Source organism: Poecilia reticulata, chromosome 11 (assembly GCF_904066995.2).
Source record: "Poecilia reticulata chromosome 11, P_reticulata-male-v2, whole genome shotgun sequence".
In the NCBI taxonomy this organism is placed as follows: domain Eukaryota; kingdom Metazoa; phylum Chordata; class Actinopteri; order Cyprinodontiformes; family Poeciliidae; genus Poecilia; species Poecilia reticulata.
In genome coordinates this window covers 2,602,709-2,622,757 of record NC_088840.1, presented here as the reverse complement: position 1 = coordinate 2,622,757, position 20,049 = coordinate 2,602,709, and the positions used below count along the sequence as shown (strand labels likewise).

Genomic DNA, 20,049 nt, shown 5'->3' with positions numbered 1-20,049 from the left:
TCAAATTATTGAAGTTTTCACTCTGTGAACTATTTCATATTTTCTCATGATACAACTACAAACTGCAAAAGGTTTTATTGGGATTTTGTGTGACAAGCCTAGAAAGAGTGGAGATAAAAACAAATTTGAAGAAAAATGTTTAAAAAATGAATACATTTATTGAAAACATACATTGTGTCAGAGGTCTGCAATCTTTACAAACCAAAGAGCCGCTTCGCCCTCAGTCTAACTCAATAATAGCTGAAAATGTTACATAATCTTTTCTGAAAAGACAACTTAATTTTTTTTTAATTAACATGTTTAATAGAAGATTAGTTTGGTCATGTTTAAAAAAAAAGTAAGTGCTGCTAAAGGAGGCTCAACAACTTACCATTCCAGGAAAACTGTTAATCTAGTCGTCGTCGGCAATACTAATTAGCTCAAAGCAAGGGGTAAGGACTAAGCAGCAAGTACACAAGTGTGATTGACGGTTCTATGACCCTCCTCCTGGCTCTTACTGGCAAAAACATATTGTTTATAAAATTTACACACTTGCTATTTCAAGACAATAGAAATCCATTTCCACTCAGAAAGTTATCCACTGGAAGTTAGAACACTTGACTGCTCATATAATCCTCACACAACCACAAAAACTCCCATATGTCCACAGAGCTAGCAGACTCTGAAAAGATGTGCGTGGGTTTGTCGGACTAACATGACCTACTTTGCCGTTCAGAAACGGAGACTTGTTGTGACACAAACCGCGGCGTCTTGTTTTGACATCGTTTCCACACATCATGACACGGCAACTTGTTACAGGCACAACTCCTTCTGCTGCAGAGTTAGGCTAGCTTCTCCTGCCTGCAGCTTTCACCTTCCAGGTGATGCCTCGCTGGGTCAGGGCAGGAAAATGAAGTAAGTGGAGCTTCAGGATTAAATAAATAAAGTCAATAAATACAGTTTTCCTTAAATTTTAAAAATAGAATCTAAAATGGGGGAGGTGGGGGACATTGAGTCTGAGTGGACCATGTTCCGTACCTCCATTGCCGAGGCGGCCTATCGGAGCTGCGGCCGCAAGGTCGTTGGTGCCTGTCGCGGCGGCAACCCTCGAACCCGTTGGTGGACACCTTCGGTGAGGGATGCTGTCAAGCTGAAGAAGGAGTCCTACCGGGCCTTTTTGGCCTGTGGGACTCCAGAAGCAGCTGATAGGTACCGGCGGGCGAAACGGCATGCGGCTCGGGTTGTCGCTGAGGCAAAAACTCGGGCTTGGGAGGAGTTTGGAGAGGCCATGGAGACAGACTTCCGTACGGCTTCGAGGCGATTCTGGTCCACCATTCGGCGTCTCAGGAGGGGGAAGCAGTGCAGCACCAACACTGTTTATAGTGGGGATGGTGCGCTGCTGACCTCAACTCGGGACGTTGTGGGCCGGTGGGCGGAATACTTCGAAGACCTCCTCAATCCCACCAACATGCCTTCTGTTGAGGAAGCTGAGCCTGGGGACTCTGGGCTGGGCTCTCCAATCTCTGGGGACGAGGTCGCCGAGGTGGTCAAAAAGCTCCTCGGTGGCAGGGCCCCGGGGGTGGATGAGATCCGCCCGGAGTTCCTTAAGGCTCTGGATGTTGCGGGGTTGTGTTGGCTAACGCGACTCTGCAATATCGCATGGACATCGGGGGCAGTTCCCCTGGACTGGCAGACTGGGGTGGTGGTCCCCCTGTTTAAAAAGGGGGACCGGAGGGTGTGCTCCAATTACAGGGGGATCACACTCTTAAGCCTCCCTGGTAAGGTCTATTCAGGGGTCCTGGAGAGGAGGGTCCGTCGGATAGTCGAACCTCGGATTCAGGAAGAGCAGTGTGGTTTTCGTCCTGGTCGTGGAACACTGGACCAACTCTACACCCTCAGCAGGGTCCTGGAGGGTGCATGGGAGTTCACCCAACCAGTCTACATGTGTTTTGTGGACTTGGAGAAGGCGTTCGACCGTGTCCCTCGGGAGGCCCTTTTGGGGGGTACTCCGGGAGTATGGGGTACCGGGCCCTTTGATACGGGCTGTCAGGTCCCTGTATGACCGGTGTCAGAGTCTGGTCTGCATTGCCGGCAGTAAGTCGGGCTCGTTTCCGGTGAGAGTTGGACTCCGCCAAGGCTGCCCTTTGTCACCGATTCTGTTCATTACTTTTATGGACAGAATTTCTAGGCGCAGCCGAGGTGTTGAGGGGATCCGTTTTGGTGGCCTTAGGATCGCATCTCTGCTTTTTGTGGATGATGTGGTCCTGTTGGCTTCAGCGGAACGTGGTCTGCAGCTCTCACTGGAGCGGTTGGCGGCCGAGTGTGAAGCGGCCGGGATGAGGCTCAGTGCCTCCAAATCCGAGGCCATGGTCTTGAGCCGGAAAAGGGTAGAGTGCCTTCTCCGGGTCAGGGGGGTCGTCCTGCTTCAAGTGGAGGAGTTTAAGTATCTGGGGATCTTGTTCACGAATGAGGGAAGAAGGGAGCGGGAGGTCGACAGGCGGATTGGGGCAGCGTCTGCCGTGAAGCGGGCGCTGTACCGGTCCGTCGTGGTGAAGAGAGAGCTGAGTCAAAAAGCGAACGTCTCGATCTACGTTCCCACCTTCATCTATGGTCATGAGCTTTGGGTCATGACCGAAAGAACGAGATCACGGATACAAGCGGCTGAAATGGGTTTCCTCCGCAGGGTGGCTGGGCTCTCCCTTAGAGATAGGGTGAGAAGTTCGGTCATCCGGGAGGGACTCAGAGTAGAGCCGCTGCTCCTCCACGTCGAGAGGAGCCAGTTGAGGTGGCTCGGGCATCTGGTAAGGATGCCTCCTGGACGCCTCCCTGGTGAGGTGTTCCGGGCACGTCCCACCAGGAGGAGGCCTCGGGGAAGACCCAGGACACGCTGGAGGAACTATGTCTCTCGGCTGGCCTGGGAACGCCTTGGGATTCCTCCGGAGGAGCTGGAAGACGTGGCTGGGGAGAGGGAAGTCTGGGCCTCCCTTCTGAAGCTGCTGCCCCCGCGACCCGACCCCGGATAAGCGGAAGAAAATGGATGGATGGATGGATGGATGGATATATATAGTGATTCTTGAGAATAGGGAAAAGATTTGTTTTAATTTTCCCATAATTTTTTTTTGTTATTTCTCAACCTGATGTATGCAAATTTGACAAAAAATGTTTTGGAAATGCAAAGATGCCAAGGTACAGGCTCCCAGTTGCAACATTTTTTTTTAAATACATTTTTTTTTTAATTACATTTTTAATCAACCTGACCTAGAACGTTGTCATCACCATCTGAGAAAAATAAATAAAAAATATTTTTTAATGACCTTATTAGTGATATTTTCACTCATTTTGCAGAAAAATGCTTCTCAAAAAACAACTAAATATTATTTAAAACAAAAAACAACAAAAAGTCCATCTGACAGAGTTGACACTGCATGACGGAGTTGACACAGAACTGAAGGTGGTGACAAACTAATGAGTAAAAAGAAAAAACTTGATACATGTGAAGTAATGCAATTTATGTAAAATACATTAAAATGAATTAATTGCACATTTAAGTGAGATTTGATAACAATTTCACTGAAAGAGTCACAAAAACTCTGATGGAGTTGACATCTGACGGAGTTGACAAAAAGCCAAACTATCTCAATTTATATGATGTTATTCTGAAGGAGGCCATATTCTAGTTCATCAGGTCCATGAAATCTTTACAATATACCAAAATTAAGCTTTTATTTCACAAAATTTAATAAAAGTTTTGTAAATTGTCAGTTATGGTGTTGACACATCATGGTTGTGACAAAAAACTTAGGAATAAGAAGAAGAAAAAACTAAAGAATAACATGAGCTAACCAGAGCTAACTAGCCCTCTTAGCAAAGGAAGAGAAGGGAAGTGGTCATGGGGTCTTCAGAAGTTCTGGTGCCCCCCAATAATGCCTGATTTTTTTTTACATTATTTTCATTTCTGACGGTGTTGACAAAAACTAGGAACAAATTTCAATGGAGTTGAAAAATATCTAAAAATTATTTTTAATTCAATTTATTGATACTTTTATAATTATTTATATGACTACTTATACTTAATTGTCATATTATATAATTTTTGTCTTTCTTTAATTGTTTTAAACTATTATAATGTATTGAGTTCTGCTCCTGGACAAGGGCTTTTACAGGCATCATCCACCGACTACAATGTTTAAAATAAAAAATATTCAGGAAATACCTGGAAAATATACATTGTTGAGCTCACATGACCCAGGTTAGTTTAGTCAGATATTTGAAAAAATTATATTTTGTGTATATTTTATTCAAATTTTGTGCTTTATCCATAGGACCTGTTTTGTCCCTATTCTCAAGAATCACTGATACATATATATATATATTCAGTGACATGCGGTCAGGGGAGGCAGATGAGGCAGAGCCTCACCCGTCATCATGGAAAAATAATATAATCATTTATATAATGCCATTTTCACCCTGTGGTTTATACTATAAAGTATCTATTTTTTTACTTAGCTTAACCAATTCGGATTAGTTTTTTCTTAAAAATCGCTGGATTTTCCCATTTTCCCATTCATATGCTCAGAAACGAAGCCGGTGAGGCAGCAGCGAGTTGAGCCTCACCTGGGATTGCGCAACCTCTCGCTAACTGCACTGGCTGCCGTTCTATGACAGCTTGTTCGTCCTGTCCAGGCCCAGGCAGAGGCCACAAAAGGGGCAGGTGCTCAAAAAAAAAAAAAAAAAAGGGCACATCCAACTGTATTTTAGGACAGCTCTCAGCTTTCAGAGTTTAATAAACAATGATAAATTACAAAATTGTGAGATATACAATCAAAGCTAAGGAGAATCTCTACATAGAGCATAACTTCAGGCATATGTAAGATATTTTATTAGTAATTTCTTTCTGCAGGTCTATTTTGTTATAGGAAAGTATTGCAATACTCAAACCCGCAATTTAGCAAGATATGTAAATCAGAGCTGGACCACCAGACATATTTTGTCTTTACAAGGGCACAATGCAACCTTTTAGTGACTGTAATCTATAAAAAGAGCTTCCTGTTTGCTGCAGTGGAGATGAAGATGGTCCATTCAGGAGAGCAGAGCTGCATCAAACTTTAACGTGGAACCGCAGAAAAAAGAAAAAAAAAGCAAATATTTAATTGTTAATGCATGTCACCATGAGAAAAGCCTACTGAGTTTTGCTTAAAAAACTTTTTTAAACATTTAAATCACAAATTTTTGTCTCATGAAGGGAATTTTTTTTGCAAAACAAACTTATTTGTGCATGTCAGAAATCTTTTCTTAATATTCCAAGGTTTTGTTTGTGACTCAAAGTTTTGCTTGTGATTCTCACATGACGTCTTGAGCAGGGCCTAAAATCGCAACAAAAGATTTCTGATGTGTGCAAATAAATGTTTGTGCAAATAAATGTTTGTTTGGCAAATAACTTTTTATGTTCACCAGACAAAAATTTGTAATTTAATTAAAAAGTTTTTTAAACAAAACGATTTGCTTTTTTAAAAAGGAATCAATTCCAAAAGTTTTGATCACAATTTTATTTTACTTAACAGAGGTTAGTTGTTTTTTTTCATTGAATAATTGGGGGAAAAAAATTTTACTTCATACTCTGCGATCCAGAAACTAAACTAAAAGTCTGGGTTGAGTTTTTTTCCCCTTCATTAATGACACTTTTATTACATACATTATATCTATCATGGTGATTCAGGGTGAGTTATTTTTAATTCTAAATGAATATCCTTGTTGGACTTTTATTTAAGTGTTATTCTCCTTCAAGATACATTTACCTAACGCCAGAATAAATGCAATGTACATTATGCAGCAAAGGAAATAGGAAGATCCGACATATATCCATTATAGAGATACGTTTTGGAAGGGCGATGTGCCCTTATTGCATAAGCGATACTGAAGAATGACTGATATCATTAAAGATACAGGGAAGAAGCTTTTTAGTTATCTAGCTTTGCTAGCAAAATCGTTAGCTATCAGCTAGCTAATAGCACAACAACAACAGCCTAATGTCTGTATGATAAAAATACTGAATCGATAGATAAGAACAGTTTTTCCTCACCTGGTTGTCTCCTCCCGCTCAGTAGTTCTTCAGAGAAAGGCAGACGCAGAGGCCTGTCAGTGTCTGTTGTATTTCATTACCTCTCTGCTTAAACCACGACTCCGAGCTGAAGCAGAAACGATACTTCAACGTTTTCCGTCATCTGACAAGCAGCAAGTCTACTCCACTTTATTCACCAAAAACGTTTTATTTTCACCAAAAACTGTTCTGTTGAGCTCCAGTTAGCCGCCTTATCTCACTGCGCAAGAGGCAATTGCGTCATATGTCACGGGCAAAAGGTCAAAGGTAACAAGGTGACCAGAGGCTTATGTTGTACAAAAAAAAAAAGAAATAATAATAATTTTAGTACATGTTATGTGTCACAAGAGGACTTAGAAAATAATACAAAAAAATGAAAAAAAATAATAAAAAATAAAAATTGACCAAAAGGGCACTTGGGGGCAAGGAGCAAGTAGGGCAGGTGCTCAAGCACCCCTAGCCCAGATCACTTTGCTGTGGATCATAGTACGAAATTAATACCTACATTTATAAATTTCACTGAGTTAACACGGCTATGGATGACATGTAAAAGTTTAGTCATTTTGTCCCCCAGCGTTGTATGCCTGCGCGAAATTTCCGTACGTCCAATAACATGCATAGTGTATAAGTCATAAGTAAGTGCCTCACCAGCAATGAACCTCACCGCACATCACTGATATATATATATATATATATATATACACACACTGCTCAAAAAAATAAAGGGGACACTCAAATAACACATCCTAGATCTGAATGAATGAAATATTCTCATTGAATACTTTGTTCTGTACAAAGTTGAATGTGCTGACAACAAAATCACACAAAAATCATCAATGGAAATCAAATTTATTAACCAATGGAGGCCTGGATTTGGAGCCACACACAAAATTAAAGTAAAAAAACACACTACAGGCTGATCCAACTTTAATGTAATGTCCTTAAAACAAGTCAAAATGAGGCTCAGTATTGTGTGTGGCCTCCACGTACCTGTATGACCTCCCTACAACTCCTGGGCATGCTTCTGATGAGGTGGCGGATGGTCTCTGTAGGGATCTCCTCCCAGACCTGGACTAAAGCATCCGCCAACTCCTGGACAGTCTGTGGTGCAACGTGACGTTGGTGGATGGAGCGAGACATGATGTCCCAGATGTGTTCAATCGGATTCAGGTCTGGGGAACGGGCGGGCCAGTCCATAGCTTCAATGCCTTCATCTTGCAGGAACTGCTGACACACTCCAGCCATATGAGGTCTAGCATTGTCCTGCATTAGGAGGAACCCAGGGCCAACCGCAACAGCATATGGTCTCACAAGGGGTCTGAGGATTTCATCTCGGTACCTAATGGCAGTCAGGCTACCTCTGGTGAGCACATGGAGGGCTGTGCAGCCCTCCAAAGAAATGCCACCCCACACCATTACTGACCCACTGCCAAACCGGTCATGCTGAAGGATGTTGCAGGCAGCAGACCACTCTCCACGGCGTCTCCAGACTCTGTCACGTCTGTCACATGTGCTCAGTGTGAACCTGCTTTCATCTGTGAAGAGCACAAGGCGCCAGTGGTGAATTTGCCAATCCTGGTGTTCTCTGGTAAATGCCAAGCGTCCTGCACGGTGTTGGGCTGTGAGCACAACCCCCATCTGTGGACGTCGGGCCCTCATACCATCCTCATGGAGTCGGTTTCTAACCGTTTGTGCAGACACATGCACATTTGTGGCCTGCTAGAGGTCATTTTGCAGGGCTCTGGCAGTGCTCCTCCTGTTCCTTCTTGCACAAAGGCGGAGGTAGCGGTCCTGCTGCTGGGTTGTTGCCCTCCTACAGCCTCCTCCACGTCTCCTGGTGTACTGGCCTGTCTCCTGGTAGCGCCTCCAGCCTCTGGACATTACGCTGACAGACACAGCAAACCTTCTTGCCAACGCTCGCATTGATGTGCCATCCTAGATGAGCTGCACTACCTGAGCCACTTGTGTGGGTCGTAGAGTCCGTCTCATGCTACCACGAGTGTGAAAGCACCACCAACATTCAAAACTGACCAAAACATCAGCCAGACACCATAGGTACTGAGAAGTGGTCTGTGGTCCCCACCTGCAGAACCACTCCTTTATTGAGTGTGTCTTGCTAATTGCCAATAATTTCCATCTGTTGTCTATTCCATTTGCACAACAGCAGGGGAAATTGATTGTCAATCAGGGTTGCTTCCTAAGTGGACAGTTTGATTTCACAGAAGTTTGATTTACTTGGAGTTATATTATGTTGTTTAAGTGTTCCCTTTATTTTTTTGAGCAGTGTATATATATATATATATATATATATAAAAAATAAAAAATAAAAAAAAAATTCCCTTCTCACCCTCCGCGGGTGGTCTGTTTCATCCTCTGAGCTCGGGTCCTCTACCAGAGGCCTGGGAGCTTGAGGGTTCTGCGCAGTATCTTGGCTGTGCCTAGAACTGCACATTTCTGGACTGAGATGTCTGATGTTGTTCCTGGGATCTGTTTGAGCCACTGCTCCAGTTTGGGGGTGACTGCCCCGAGGGCCCCGATGACCACAGGCACCACTGTGGTCTTCACCTTCCAGGTCTTTTCCAGTTCCTCCCTGAGGCCCTGGTATTTCTCCAATTTCTCATGCTCCTTTTTCCTGATGTTGTGTATATATATATATATATATATATATATATATATATATATATATATATATATATATATATATATATATATATATATATGGACAGGATCACTCTTAAATCTCCCACATACTCCGGCATGCTGTGTGTATTCTGGGAACCATGCAGACTCCACACACAGTCTGCAGTCAGGATTTCATAGTCAAATGTACTGATTGCCTGCATTTTTCATGTCAAATTCCTTCATTTCACATAAGCCAAATGGATGCTAGCAAGTTAGAGATGAACTAGCTGGGATGCCTAGCCCTGATTTTCTCCACCAGGTCAGCCACTACACACCTGTTAGTGCGGAACAGAGTGGCAATCTGACTGATGGGTTGCGTTGACTGTCAACCTTATCAGCTCTGTCTCATCCAAACCAGTTTGATGTGAACACTGCTCCCTCTGCGTAGTTTCCAGTGCGACATTGAGTACCTGCAAACCTCTGCGGAGTGAAGTACACCTGAGTATGAGGGGACACTTAAAAAAAAACGGATCATTATGGAAGAAGAAAGGTTATTGTTGGTAAAAATCAGAAGAGCTCCGGTGTAAAGTTTGCAGTGAGCCACACAGGAGACACAGAAACATGTGAAAGACGGTGCTCTGGTCAGATCAGATTACATTCGAACTGAACAACACTATGTCCAGGTCACCTGGGCACAACATCCACACAAGGAAACACGGGACTGGAAGGATCATTCTATATGAATGCCTTTCTACTGGAGCAACATGGAAGCTGATCAAAGGTGATAAGAAGACAGATGAGTGGAAGGCTTATGGCAACTAGGCTTCAGTTTTGACTTCGTAAATGTTTAGCTTTTTACAAACTCAAACAATGACTGTATCTGCTTGCAGTAGAGACTCTCTACTTTGGATTAGGCTATAAACTAGTGCTGGAAAGTCACTTATCGAATACAAACTTTGTTTCGTGAGAAACCTTTTTTTCCTATCATTGTCCCTTCAGCCCTGCCAAGTATTTCCAACCAATTCACTTACATTAAAAAATAAATTGTTGATTCCCAGCAGAACTCAATGTCTGAGTGTGGAAGCTCTGGAAACAATCGGTCGGGCATATCAATCCCATACCGTGCTCATGGTCACCGAAGGAACGCGTCCTCCTGGGCCCTCCCGGCGTCAGTCAGACACAAAACGACCCAAATATTCTGGGATTATTCATTTATCTCAGGAAGACAAAAGGTTTGGATTTTGTTCACATTCTGGCAGTGCGTGTTAAGGCTCTTTAATACTGCAGTACACACACACACACACATTTTTAATTCCTTTAATAAGTAGAAACCACACCATTGTGTTGTTCCTGCCTTGCAGGCTTTAGATGAATACAAATACAGTTTCAGTAATATTTAAAGATTTCCCCTCCAGCGATGTTCAGTGGTAAAAGGGTTCAGCCAGACGCAGTGACAGATTTCTCTCCGCCACACCTGACATAAAGAGGTTTAGCTAGCACTACCTGACACCTACTGTTAATCCTATTTCAAGCTCCACTCTCAACCATGAAATCCACTCACAAGAGGGAAAATACACAGTGATGCAGTGCAGAGGTGGTACACAGATAATCTTTCCCCTGACACTTTTCTTCACTGCCTTCAAAGCAACAAAAGCTCTTACAATTAAAACAAGGGTGGGACTTCTCTCTGGAAAAGAGCTGTATATGGAGAGGTACAGCTTTTTGTGAGAGATTACGTTAAGAGGGATATAGAAAAGAAATAGAGGAATTGCATCGCACGGTTTCAGCAGGCCGCTCCAGACATATGGCAGACATTGGCTGTAACTAATGGAACGTTTCTTGCCAACACTTGATTTGACCCAGTCCTTTAAAACTTCCTGATGGTGGTTGCAGAGAGTTGATCCCACAAACTCTTCCAGGCCTTGTGGTCGGCTGACCCGGCACTGATCCCACGGTTCAGGCTGGAGGGAAGCGTCTGAGTCGTGCAGAGTGCTCAATGAGACAAACACAACCAACCGCCTGGAATTCACTACAGGTCTGAAGCCGTGGCTAGAGGATGAAGCTGAAATTATCTACCTTTTTTTTTCAAACATGATAGCAGTATAAAATAACAGACATGAACAAGGAATGCAAGAGACATATTTTTGTAACACAATAATCTTAACATGCTCGATAAGGAGTAGGAAGGAGTAAAAAATAAACTTATGAACTTCTTCCCCATAAACCCAAGCCATGTTTTCAAATGGTGATTCAATTATGATTACATTTTAAAAAAGAAAAATCTTGACATAGGTTAATTCATTTTCCTTTTTATGTTTGTTTGTTTTTTTTTGCAATATACTCACACATCCATACCTACACACACTGATATGCGTCAGCCTCAGTTTACATATGCGCCTTAGTGCTGTCTCTCACCCATATTTCTATATCTTTTGAAAATGTCCTCCTTATATGTCCTTTTGAATTGTATTAAATTTTGACTTTGTTTTAACTCCTCATTTAACTTGTTCCATATTTTTACACCATGATTTAAGATCCTAAAGCTCTGTCTTGTTCTGTGTATAAGGATCCTATAAAAGAGAAATTCTGGAAACATGATGGCGGGTTTGGGTCGCCATCTGTAAAGTTACACAGTAAAAAACTTAACAGTAACATTTTTGGTTTATTTAAATTGTCATAAAAACGGGCATTCATTTTCCAAAGTTATTTTTTTCACCATTTTATTGATACATTTATGAATGTCAGAGTTCCAACCTAAATATTTAAATGCACAAGCTAAATATTTAGTTATAAAGCTACATGTTTAGTTAGAAAGGTAAGGATGTACTTTGCAAACTAAATATTAAATATTCATAAAGTAAAATATTCAGTTAGAAAGCTAAATTAATCTTTAGTTTTCTAACTGAATATTTCCAACTAAATATCTATAGAAAGCTAGATAAATGCAAACTAACATTTAGTTAATTGCAAACATTTAGTTTGCTCTATCAGGTCCTCTAGACTTGATAAAGCGTTATACAGGAGGAATGGACCAGAACATCAGCAAAATATCAGGAGAAGCCCAGGTCAAACCGTTCAAAGGTAATGCTACTAAATACTGAGGAAATGCGTGGAAGCTTATGCTTTAATAAATATTTATCTTATTATTGTGACATTTAGCTAAAAGAAATAACTGTAGTAATCCTGAGACAAAAAAAATAGAAGTTCGGTCTGATTTAACCTCAGAGAATGAGAAAAAATGTGTATGTCTTTTAATTAAGTATATGAAAGCTTCTGGTTTTAACTGTATATCCAAAATAAATGCGCTGTATGCAGTTTGAATAAATACTATCAGCAAGTGGTGACTACAGGTGAACTCATTATTAAATCTCGTACATCTCGAACATTTTTAGAAGCAAACTGCAGAAAGAAGAAGCTATCTTGTCAAATTTCACAGGTAAAGACAAAAATGCAGGAATCAGGCACAACGTTTATGATAGCTCTTCTATTATGACCATATTTCCTCTAAAAACATGTCAGACATAAAAAAAATAAAATAACAAAACTGTATCATCTTAGCTCTTTTGAATGCCTTCAGAACATAAGGATATTTTATGGCATAGAAGTCCAAATCTAAACACCGGTCCTGTCTCTATCTCAGCTACAAAGTATGACAAGTGAACGGAGACAAACTTGGACCGGTGTGGACACGACATGGCGAAGGAGCTGCCAGCTGACAGGAGGCTGCTCACTGGAGCCAGCTGTGACAGAAGACGGCATTGTGGGTGTCACCAGGTACCCCTCCCCTGTCTCCGCCGTGTCTCGGATAGTCTCGCCTGGCTGATCAGGGACGACAGGGACGCTGCTCCCAACCTTCAGTCAGCTGTCACGCGAGGTCACAGCGAAAGCAGGCGCGTGCGAATCACACATGATGCCGTACAGGCCCAGACACACACCGAGTTTGGCATTCACAGCAGCTCACCGGTTCGGTTCCAGCTCTGGGAAGGCGAAGAGAACAGGCGTGGGCCGACAGGAAATGATGTGGTGCTGAATTTAATTTCAGAGTTGCTTCTGTTATGTCGGTGGTCACGGGTTAACGGGTTAACGCCGCGGAGAGAAACTGGGAGAATAAAAACACAACAACTTGGATTAGAGGGGGGAAAAAACGATGGAGTTCAGAGGGTCGTATATCATTAAGCAATTGAGAAAGTTAATTAGGCAGCTCTGATAATTATTGCCATGGCAACCTGAGCGCACTCATGCAGATTTGATTAACGAGGTGCCATTTAATAGTACTGGCTACACAGCAAGGTCTGGAAAGAGCTCGAGAGACCCCTAAAGGTAGAACACGTGTAATGTTTCCTTCATTTACACACACGAATACATACACACACGCGCACGCACACACACAGCATGAATAGAAAAGATCCCAGCCTCCATAGTTGACATGCAACTAAAGTAATCAGTTAAAAAGCAGCTGAACTCTATGCATTGTAGAAATAAAATGATTTCCAAACAGATAAGCAGCTTGGTTTCACTGCACACAGACTCACAGTGACATATTTCTACAGTTAGAAACAGATTAACACAAGTCGAAAGAAAGGATGTGGTATGTGTGCGTGTGTGTGTGTTGAGGGAGTCATGGAAGGAACGTTTATGGATTCCAGTTCACATGTTGCCCCCTGGTGGATAAACAACAATACTTGCAACACATGCATTTCTGTGCACTGAGTTTGAGATGCAGCCTCATCAGGCAGAGGACAGGAACTGCGCTCATTATGCTGCAGGACAGCTTCACATACACCATCCATCATGGCCGTGGTACAAAACGGGTCCATGCCTTGGTCTCCTCTGGACTACTGCTACACACTTTTCTCATTGGGATTCCTAGCAAGAGCCTACAGAGGCTCCAAAACTCTGCAGCTCGGATCCTGATCAAAGTGAGCAAACATGACCACATAACTTCCATCCTCCACTCTCTCCACTGGCTTCCCATTTCCACCAGGACTGAATTCAAGATTTCCACCCTCAATGCATCTACGGAAATGTCCCCATTATATCAAAGAACAGCTTAACCAACAAAGCACAACTCGTTCACTCACCCACTCAAACCTTCTTCAAACTGAGGACCATGGGAGAGAGGGTCTTCTCCACTGTCACTCCACGGATATGGAATGCCCACCTGACACTCTGGGGGAACCACAATCCACTGACTGTTTTAAAAAGGACTCAAGACATTTCTTTTTATCAAAATTGTTGGTACATTTTCTTAGATATTGGTTTTAATCTCTTTTATTTATGCATCTGTTCACTTAGTAATTTTTATCCATTATAATTTCTAGTTTTGTTCATGTTTCCTGCCCTTTGAGATCTAAAGATGTAAAGGATATTATAAATAAAATCTATTATTGATATATTTGAATTGCATTCAAATGTATTATTTTTGTCAAGAACAAAAACTTTCAGCAAAGTTTTGGTTTAGGGAAAGCAATTACAGCCTGGCATTCACCGTAAGGCTGTTTTCACACCTGATAGTCCAGTAGACTTGGGTCAGTTGGGAACCCAAATTGCAACATTTGTTCCATTTTCAGCTGGCGGTTCACTTTCACACTGTACTGTCAATGTTTTTAAATTGCCTCTCAGGTGCAAATAGTTATTTGAATTGAAACACACCGAATCCTTAGAAAAATCTTGTTTGCCATCTCTATGATTTTGAACATTTTGAAGAATCTTTAAAAGCCCAAAGGTAATATAATCAATATAAATGGCCATGTTGGGTGTATGTAAACATTTGAACACACTGAATGGCAGCCAGAGGAAAATCTAGCTGTGAAATGCTGCAGATGAGCTGAGATCTTTCAAACACTGGAGCTGTCACAACCAGGACAGGAAGTAGATCTACACAGGACAGTTTCATCAACATGGGGGAGAAAAAAACATGACACATTTAGCATGTGCTATCACAACCAGTTTGCTTAGAAATAAAATAAAGTTTATTAATTAGCACTCTTAAGGGCTTTTCGTGGCATAGACAGCAGCATTGTCAGCATTCAGACTACAGTGGAAACATAAAAGGAAGGTAAGCTCAGCAGGAGATTTCTCCAGGGACCGACTAAACCTCCTCGTTGCTTCACACACAGCCAACAGAGAGCTATAGATTATACTTTAAGATACAAATATCAAGCACAGATGAATCCTAATAACAGTCATATCCATTTTGGTCTCGTCACTCCGTGTTTCTTGGATATTTGATGATGGCGCTGGGTGTGAGAGAAGAACGGGTTTAAAAATAGAAAATAGTAAAAAGAGACATTGATTCCACTGACATGATTCTCTTTTTCTTTGTTAGTTCTTTTGAAGTCAGTTTTCACCTGCAGTTCACAGCCCTGTCACTGTCTATTACAGGTAGAGTCACTGTTCCGCTCCACACTCTAGACAATTCCTTCCGATTTTATCAGACAATTCCACAATGGAGCAAAAATAGTTCCAACAAAGAAGAAGATGGTCAAGACACAAAGGGGTGTCTGAGGTAAAGACTCATGTTTAAATGAGACAGAAAGAAAATATTAAAGCACATAGATCCTGATGATTTCTCCTTTATTAAGTTGCTCAATCGACAAAGTTGACATTTCAGATTGTCGTTCATTCACTAGGAGTCTCATAGCATCACTGAGCTACAGTGTCGACACATTTCTGGCCAAACAAGTCGGAGGATAAGTTGACATTGACAGCTCCAACAAGGTGCTCTCCGTTTGATTTGATGTTAAATAATTGATTAGTCAAAATAAAAAGAAAAAAAGTGAATTCAAATGGGAATGGTGCATACATAATACAAGAAAAAGAAAAAAACACTTCAATCTAGAAGTCATTTACAAGAAAAATGATTGCAATTCAGTTTAACAAAACACCCACATGTGGTCCAGGACTAGTTTTTATGTTGTTTTACCAGAGGCAGCTGAAGTTATGCTGCCTTGAAATGATGCTCATCAATGGTGGAAAAGATGTGACCTTCACTTGCAAGGAAAGCCAAAGAAGATCTGAGCAAAAAACGAGGTGATCAGCATCAGCTTCAGGTAAAACCCCCAGTTAGGACATATAGTTCTGGATTTAGCAGATTTCAGTAATAAGACCAAAAAAATAGTAATAAGAGTAACAGTCTGCACAGCTGCTAGCATGTAAAAAGGAATGAAACACAGTCACCATTTCATAATCACATCTGATTTAAACATCCTAAGAAATCATACTAAAATGCCCTGACTTTGCAGCCTTCGTTGAGGTCCCTGTCACTGCTTGTCTCTCACAAGAGAGGAAGTCTAACCTAATTGGTTATTTGCTCCAGAAATTGTGTTACCAAGAATTTAGGTGCAGATTTGTTTCAGATAAGATTTTCACTGCAGCCACCTGAAAGACTTTTCCCACTCCAGTAAAAAAAAAAAAAGAAAAAGAAAGAAAGTCATGGCAATCTCTTGTCATTGACATGTTGGCAGAGTAAAAGTTCTCCCCACATCAAACTCTGCTGTGGTGTCCAGGTTTTTCCAAACTATCCAACAATTTAATGCAAGATACAGTCATTTCCTACAATTTTAGTCATTTGGAACATTTAATGTTTAAAATGGCCATTAATGTCAGGTTACAGTAATGATGACATTAGAAAAACAATGTTTTAGAAAAAAGGGGTTGGGCTTGAGAGTGTAGTTTGCAGTTACCTAATGTCTCGCATGCTAATGTAGTCCAGGTTTCTTGTCAGGTCGTGGAAACTGATGCCGTCATTATGGACAGAGAACACTTGGATTTGATGCAACACCTGAGAAAGAGAGAGAGAGAAAGGGAAAGAGAGAGAGAGAGACAGAAAGAGAGAGAGAGAGCTGACAAACCTGAATATTAGTTTTAATTTTTCAGATGGTCACTGACGCCCAGAATCAATGCAACGATGTGCAACTCGCTGGATCATTAGCCAAAACAACATAGCGTGGCTGATTTAATGTCTTGCTCAGCTAAATGCACAAATTACCACCTGCATGGAAGCACCGGCAGCTCAGTTACCAGACAACAAGTCAGTCACCATTTTCTGTAAACCAAATTGTTAAACCTGCTGGGAAGTTCACCATTTTGGTTACTCATTCACACCTAAACAAATGAATCAGACTTTCTAAGCAAATGAGCTAGAGTTTGATTAAGTGGACTAAATAGGGCTGCTGTGAATGCACCCATAACCTTATATTTTCAAACAGCATAATAAAAGTACATTTGACCCAACTCAGTATGTTAACTACTCAATGTAAAAAAAAAAAGTAAATAAAAATCATAATGTCAAAATGTAACACACAGTACATCATAAACAAAGTGTTCAGGCTGAACTTGCTCTTTGCAGTCACTGACCTGGCCCTGGACTGTAGACAAACCATTTGGTAAAACGCCTCGAGGACGAGTCCCACTGTTCCAGTCAGGCTGCGAAGCCACAGTGGTGTTCATGTTCACATCAAAGACCTGATGGAAACACCGAGGTGACAGGAATTGGTCTGGTTCGAATGAAACCATGATGGATGCCATCAACAGTGGACATCTGAGTGTCAGTTTCACCAAACAAAGAACTTCCTAACAGGGTTTGTGAGGTCAGCTTCTATAACTTGTATGTTCAGTCTACATTTTATGAAATGGCTTTTAACAGTCTTTATTTTTTTAATTCTAGGTAACAAACAAGCATGTTAGGACGCACTGTCAAAGTAACCTCTGGTTGCATTGCCAAGTGCAACAGAATCTCCAACAGCTGCTGTACAAAACCACATGATTAAAATTTTTCCAACATCTACACTAAAGTATGTCCAAATCACTTTGGGGAGTCTCAATAACCCTTACACTCTTTAAAGAAATTTCACATTTATTATGCCATTTAGGTTCCGATGTGCCAAAGTTGACGTTTCCAAAGAAGCAGAAATACACGAGAGTATACCTTTACCTTTCTGGAAACCTGTATATGAGCTTGTACCACCTCCAACATGTGGGAGCTGATCTCATTCAGGTCCTTTATTCGTCGGACATTCATTGCCAGTAGTGACCTCTGTCCCTGTTGAAACAGGAGAAGAAATGGCAGTGTGGCATTTATTTTCCTAGTGCTTATAGCCCGTTTCTCTAGAATTCTTGCTTACACTGTAGCTGCGTAAGCTTCCAATCACCTTCACATACATTCCTGGAGAACTGGCAGTCGTCTGTGCAGAGTCCTGTAAAGATTGGAGTTTAGATCCAATCTTTTATCACTAATCTTTTATCGTCATGCTCATCTTACTTCTCCCCAAATGTTCTTTAACACCACTGACCTCCATGTTAACCCACAGCTTCACATTCAGGGGTGGACCGGTCATGTCGTCCACAGCGTACTGGACATTGGTCACAAACGGAGCAAATCCTCTGATGACTCCAACAACAGAAACCTGAGATAGGAGGAACTACTTGGCTTAGGCTAAGTGGTACTTAGCCTAATCTTTATTAGAAATGTACCAAAACTGTGATGAAAGCAACAATCATAGAAATGTTTCTCAAGATGCTGTTGAGAACAAATGAAAAGCTTAACATTGAAATCTGCCCTTGTGATATCTAATAGCACATTGAGTCTCGTATTCAATATCTCAGGAACATGTCTAAAATTAGAGCCTTTATGCTCTATTAGAGTGACCCAGAAGGAAAGGGATGAATGCCAAATGTGGTCAAGGACAGTCAGACTGCCATAAAAATGCACTGTTTGACAACTTAACATGCATAAGTGATGGTTAAACAACACCCAATATGGAAAGCTGTCTGTAACCTATAAAAGACACTGGGACAAGAGTGTTTTGAGGGAAATTCTTTAACTAGCTTTGCTTTCCCTCAGATTATGTGTATTGGTCTGTAATACAAATCTTATTCATTTATGGGTGTTTTCACAGCTGATAGTCTGGTAGACTCGGTTAAATTGGGGAGTAAAATTGCGGCATTTGCTAGATTTTCAGCTGATGTAGTTCACTTTCACACTGCACTGTGTCAAACGAACCACACCCTTTGGAAAACCTGTGGTGGCGCTACACCTAGAACCACTGAAGGGGGAGACACAAAAACTCTGAAGAAGACACTTAGCATAAAATTCCCGCTTCTCAAATGTGGACAAAAACACAGTTATGGATTCTGTCTTTTCCTCCATCTCTTTAAAACTTTATCTGCTAACCATGTTTATGCATGAGTGCCACCAGTCATATGTAAACAGACTGAGGCTGATTGGATACCCTATACCGCCGAAGTGCAACACCAGAGAGCATTCAGATTTTTTTTTTCATATATTGTATTTTCCAGTTTATATGTGGATTTTTCTTCAACCATCAGGGGGCTCTTGGGTGTGTCCTGTCAACTGTGGGTGTTTTGTTTTGCATGGCGCATTGCTGCCATCTGTTGGACTTTTAGGGAACTGCTTGACTTTTATGTTCAGTATGGTAGTTTGCTAGCATTAGAGCAGATGAACACACGTGTTTGTTATGAACGCCGCATTCCAGGATTCTCTCAATGAAATATATACTAGTCAGTCCCAGTGACCGTTTCACTAACGGTTTTTGACCGTTTCACTAACGGTTTTTGCCCATGTGCTTTCTGGGTAAAAATCAATCGAGAAACGCGAGACCTTTTACAAGCAGATGTTGACCTCCTCTGTAATGGACTGCACACATTATCCAGTGTACCTTTGCAAAGAGGGATTTTAACAGGTGGTTAAATCCTGTTGTTAGTAACTGTGTGAAGCTCACTGTCCACAGTATGTGTTGAACAACATCTCTCTAAATCCTGACCTCTGAAAATAACCGGCTCACCTGGTTGAGCTCACAGTCACAGATAGTGAAGCAGTCATTGCAGAGCTGAGGAGCAGTCAGCAGCTGAGAGACGGTGCAGGGGAAAATCTCAAGGTGTGCTTTCTGTGGCAGAGACAGTCAGGGAGCAGATTATGAACCCAACAAATAATCTGCTTCTCTTGGATATTAAAGCTCGTTTTACTTAAGCCAACAGACATGCGCCATTGATGATGTTGCTTTGTGGCTCAAGGTTTCACCACTGGAAGTAATCACATGAGCAGCCTGACTGCAGCCTGTGTCAGAGCGACGAGGGTTTCAGCTCATGTGAGGGACATTCAACAGATGATTTCAGACACGTGCCACTCACCTTGACTCCACATGCTAGAGGTCAAACAAAGTCATTAAGATGATCCGAACTGGCAACAGTGAGCTTTCATCAGTGAAGGTTCAACACCAAACAGGATAGTTTTCTGAGTTTCTTCAGCAGCTGAGCTGAGTTAAACCAATCACCTGGGAGTCAGTGCAGCTTCAGAAAGCCAGTCAGATTCACTAGCCATTCTTCATGTA

General features: G+C 41.7%; 1 protein-coding gene across 4 annotated transcripts; it reads right to left on the bottom strand.

Moving 5' to 3' along the window:
* Nucleotides 1-12,167: 12,167 nt before the first annotated feature.
* LOC103471966 (replication protein A 32 kDa subunit-like) lies at nucleotides 12,168-20,049 on the bottom strand. 4 transcript variants are annotated; one of them, XM_008421291.2, is made up of 9 exons: nucleotides 19,850-20,049; nucleotides 19,699-19,775; nucleotides 19,504-19,605; nucleotides 17,992-18,120; nucleotides 17,824-17,895; nucleotides 17,634-17,741; nucleotides 17,057-17,164; nucleotides 16,384-16,481; nucleotides 12,168-12,797 (listed from the first exon to the last, which is right to left on the bottom strand). In XM_008421291.2, exons 1-9 carry the CDS (start codon nucleotides 19,860-19,862, stop codon nucleotides 12,779-12,781), a joined length of 726 nt encoding a protein of 241 aa, XP_008419513.2. In that variant the 5' UTR covers nucleotides 19,863-20,049; the 3' UTR covers nucleotides 12,168-12,778. The 4 variants fall into 4 exon arrangements, with proteins under 4 accessions (XP_008419513.2, XP_081469055.1, XP_008419509.2 ...); XM_081612929.1 differs by lacking the exon at nucleotides 12,168-12,797 and adding an exon at nucleotides 14,590-14,937; XM_008421287.2 differs by lacking the exon at nucleotides 12,168-12,797 and adding an exon at nucleotides 14,944-15,714 and having other exon boundaries at nucleotides 19,850-20,045.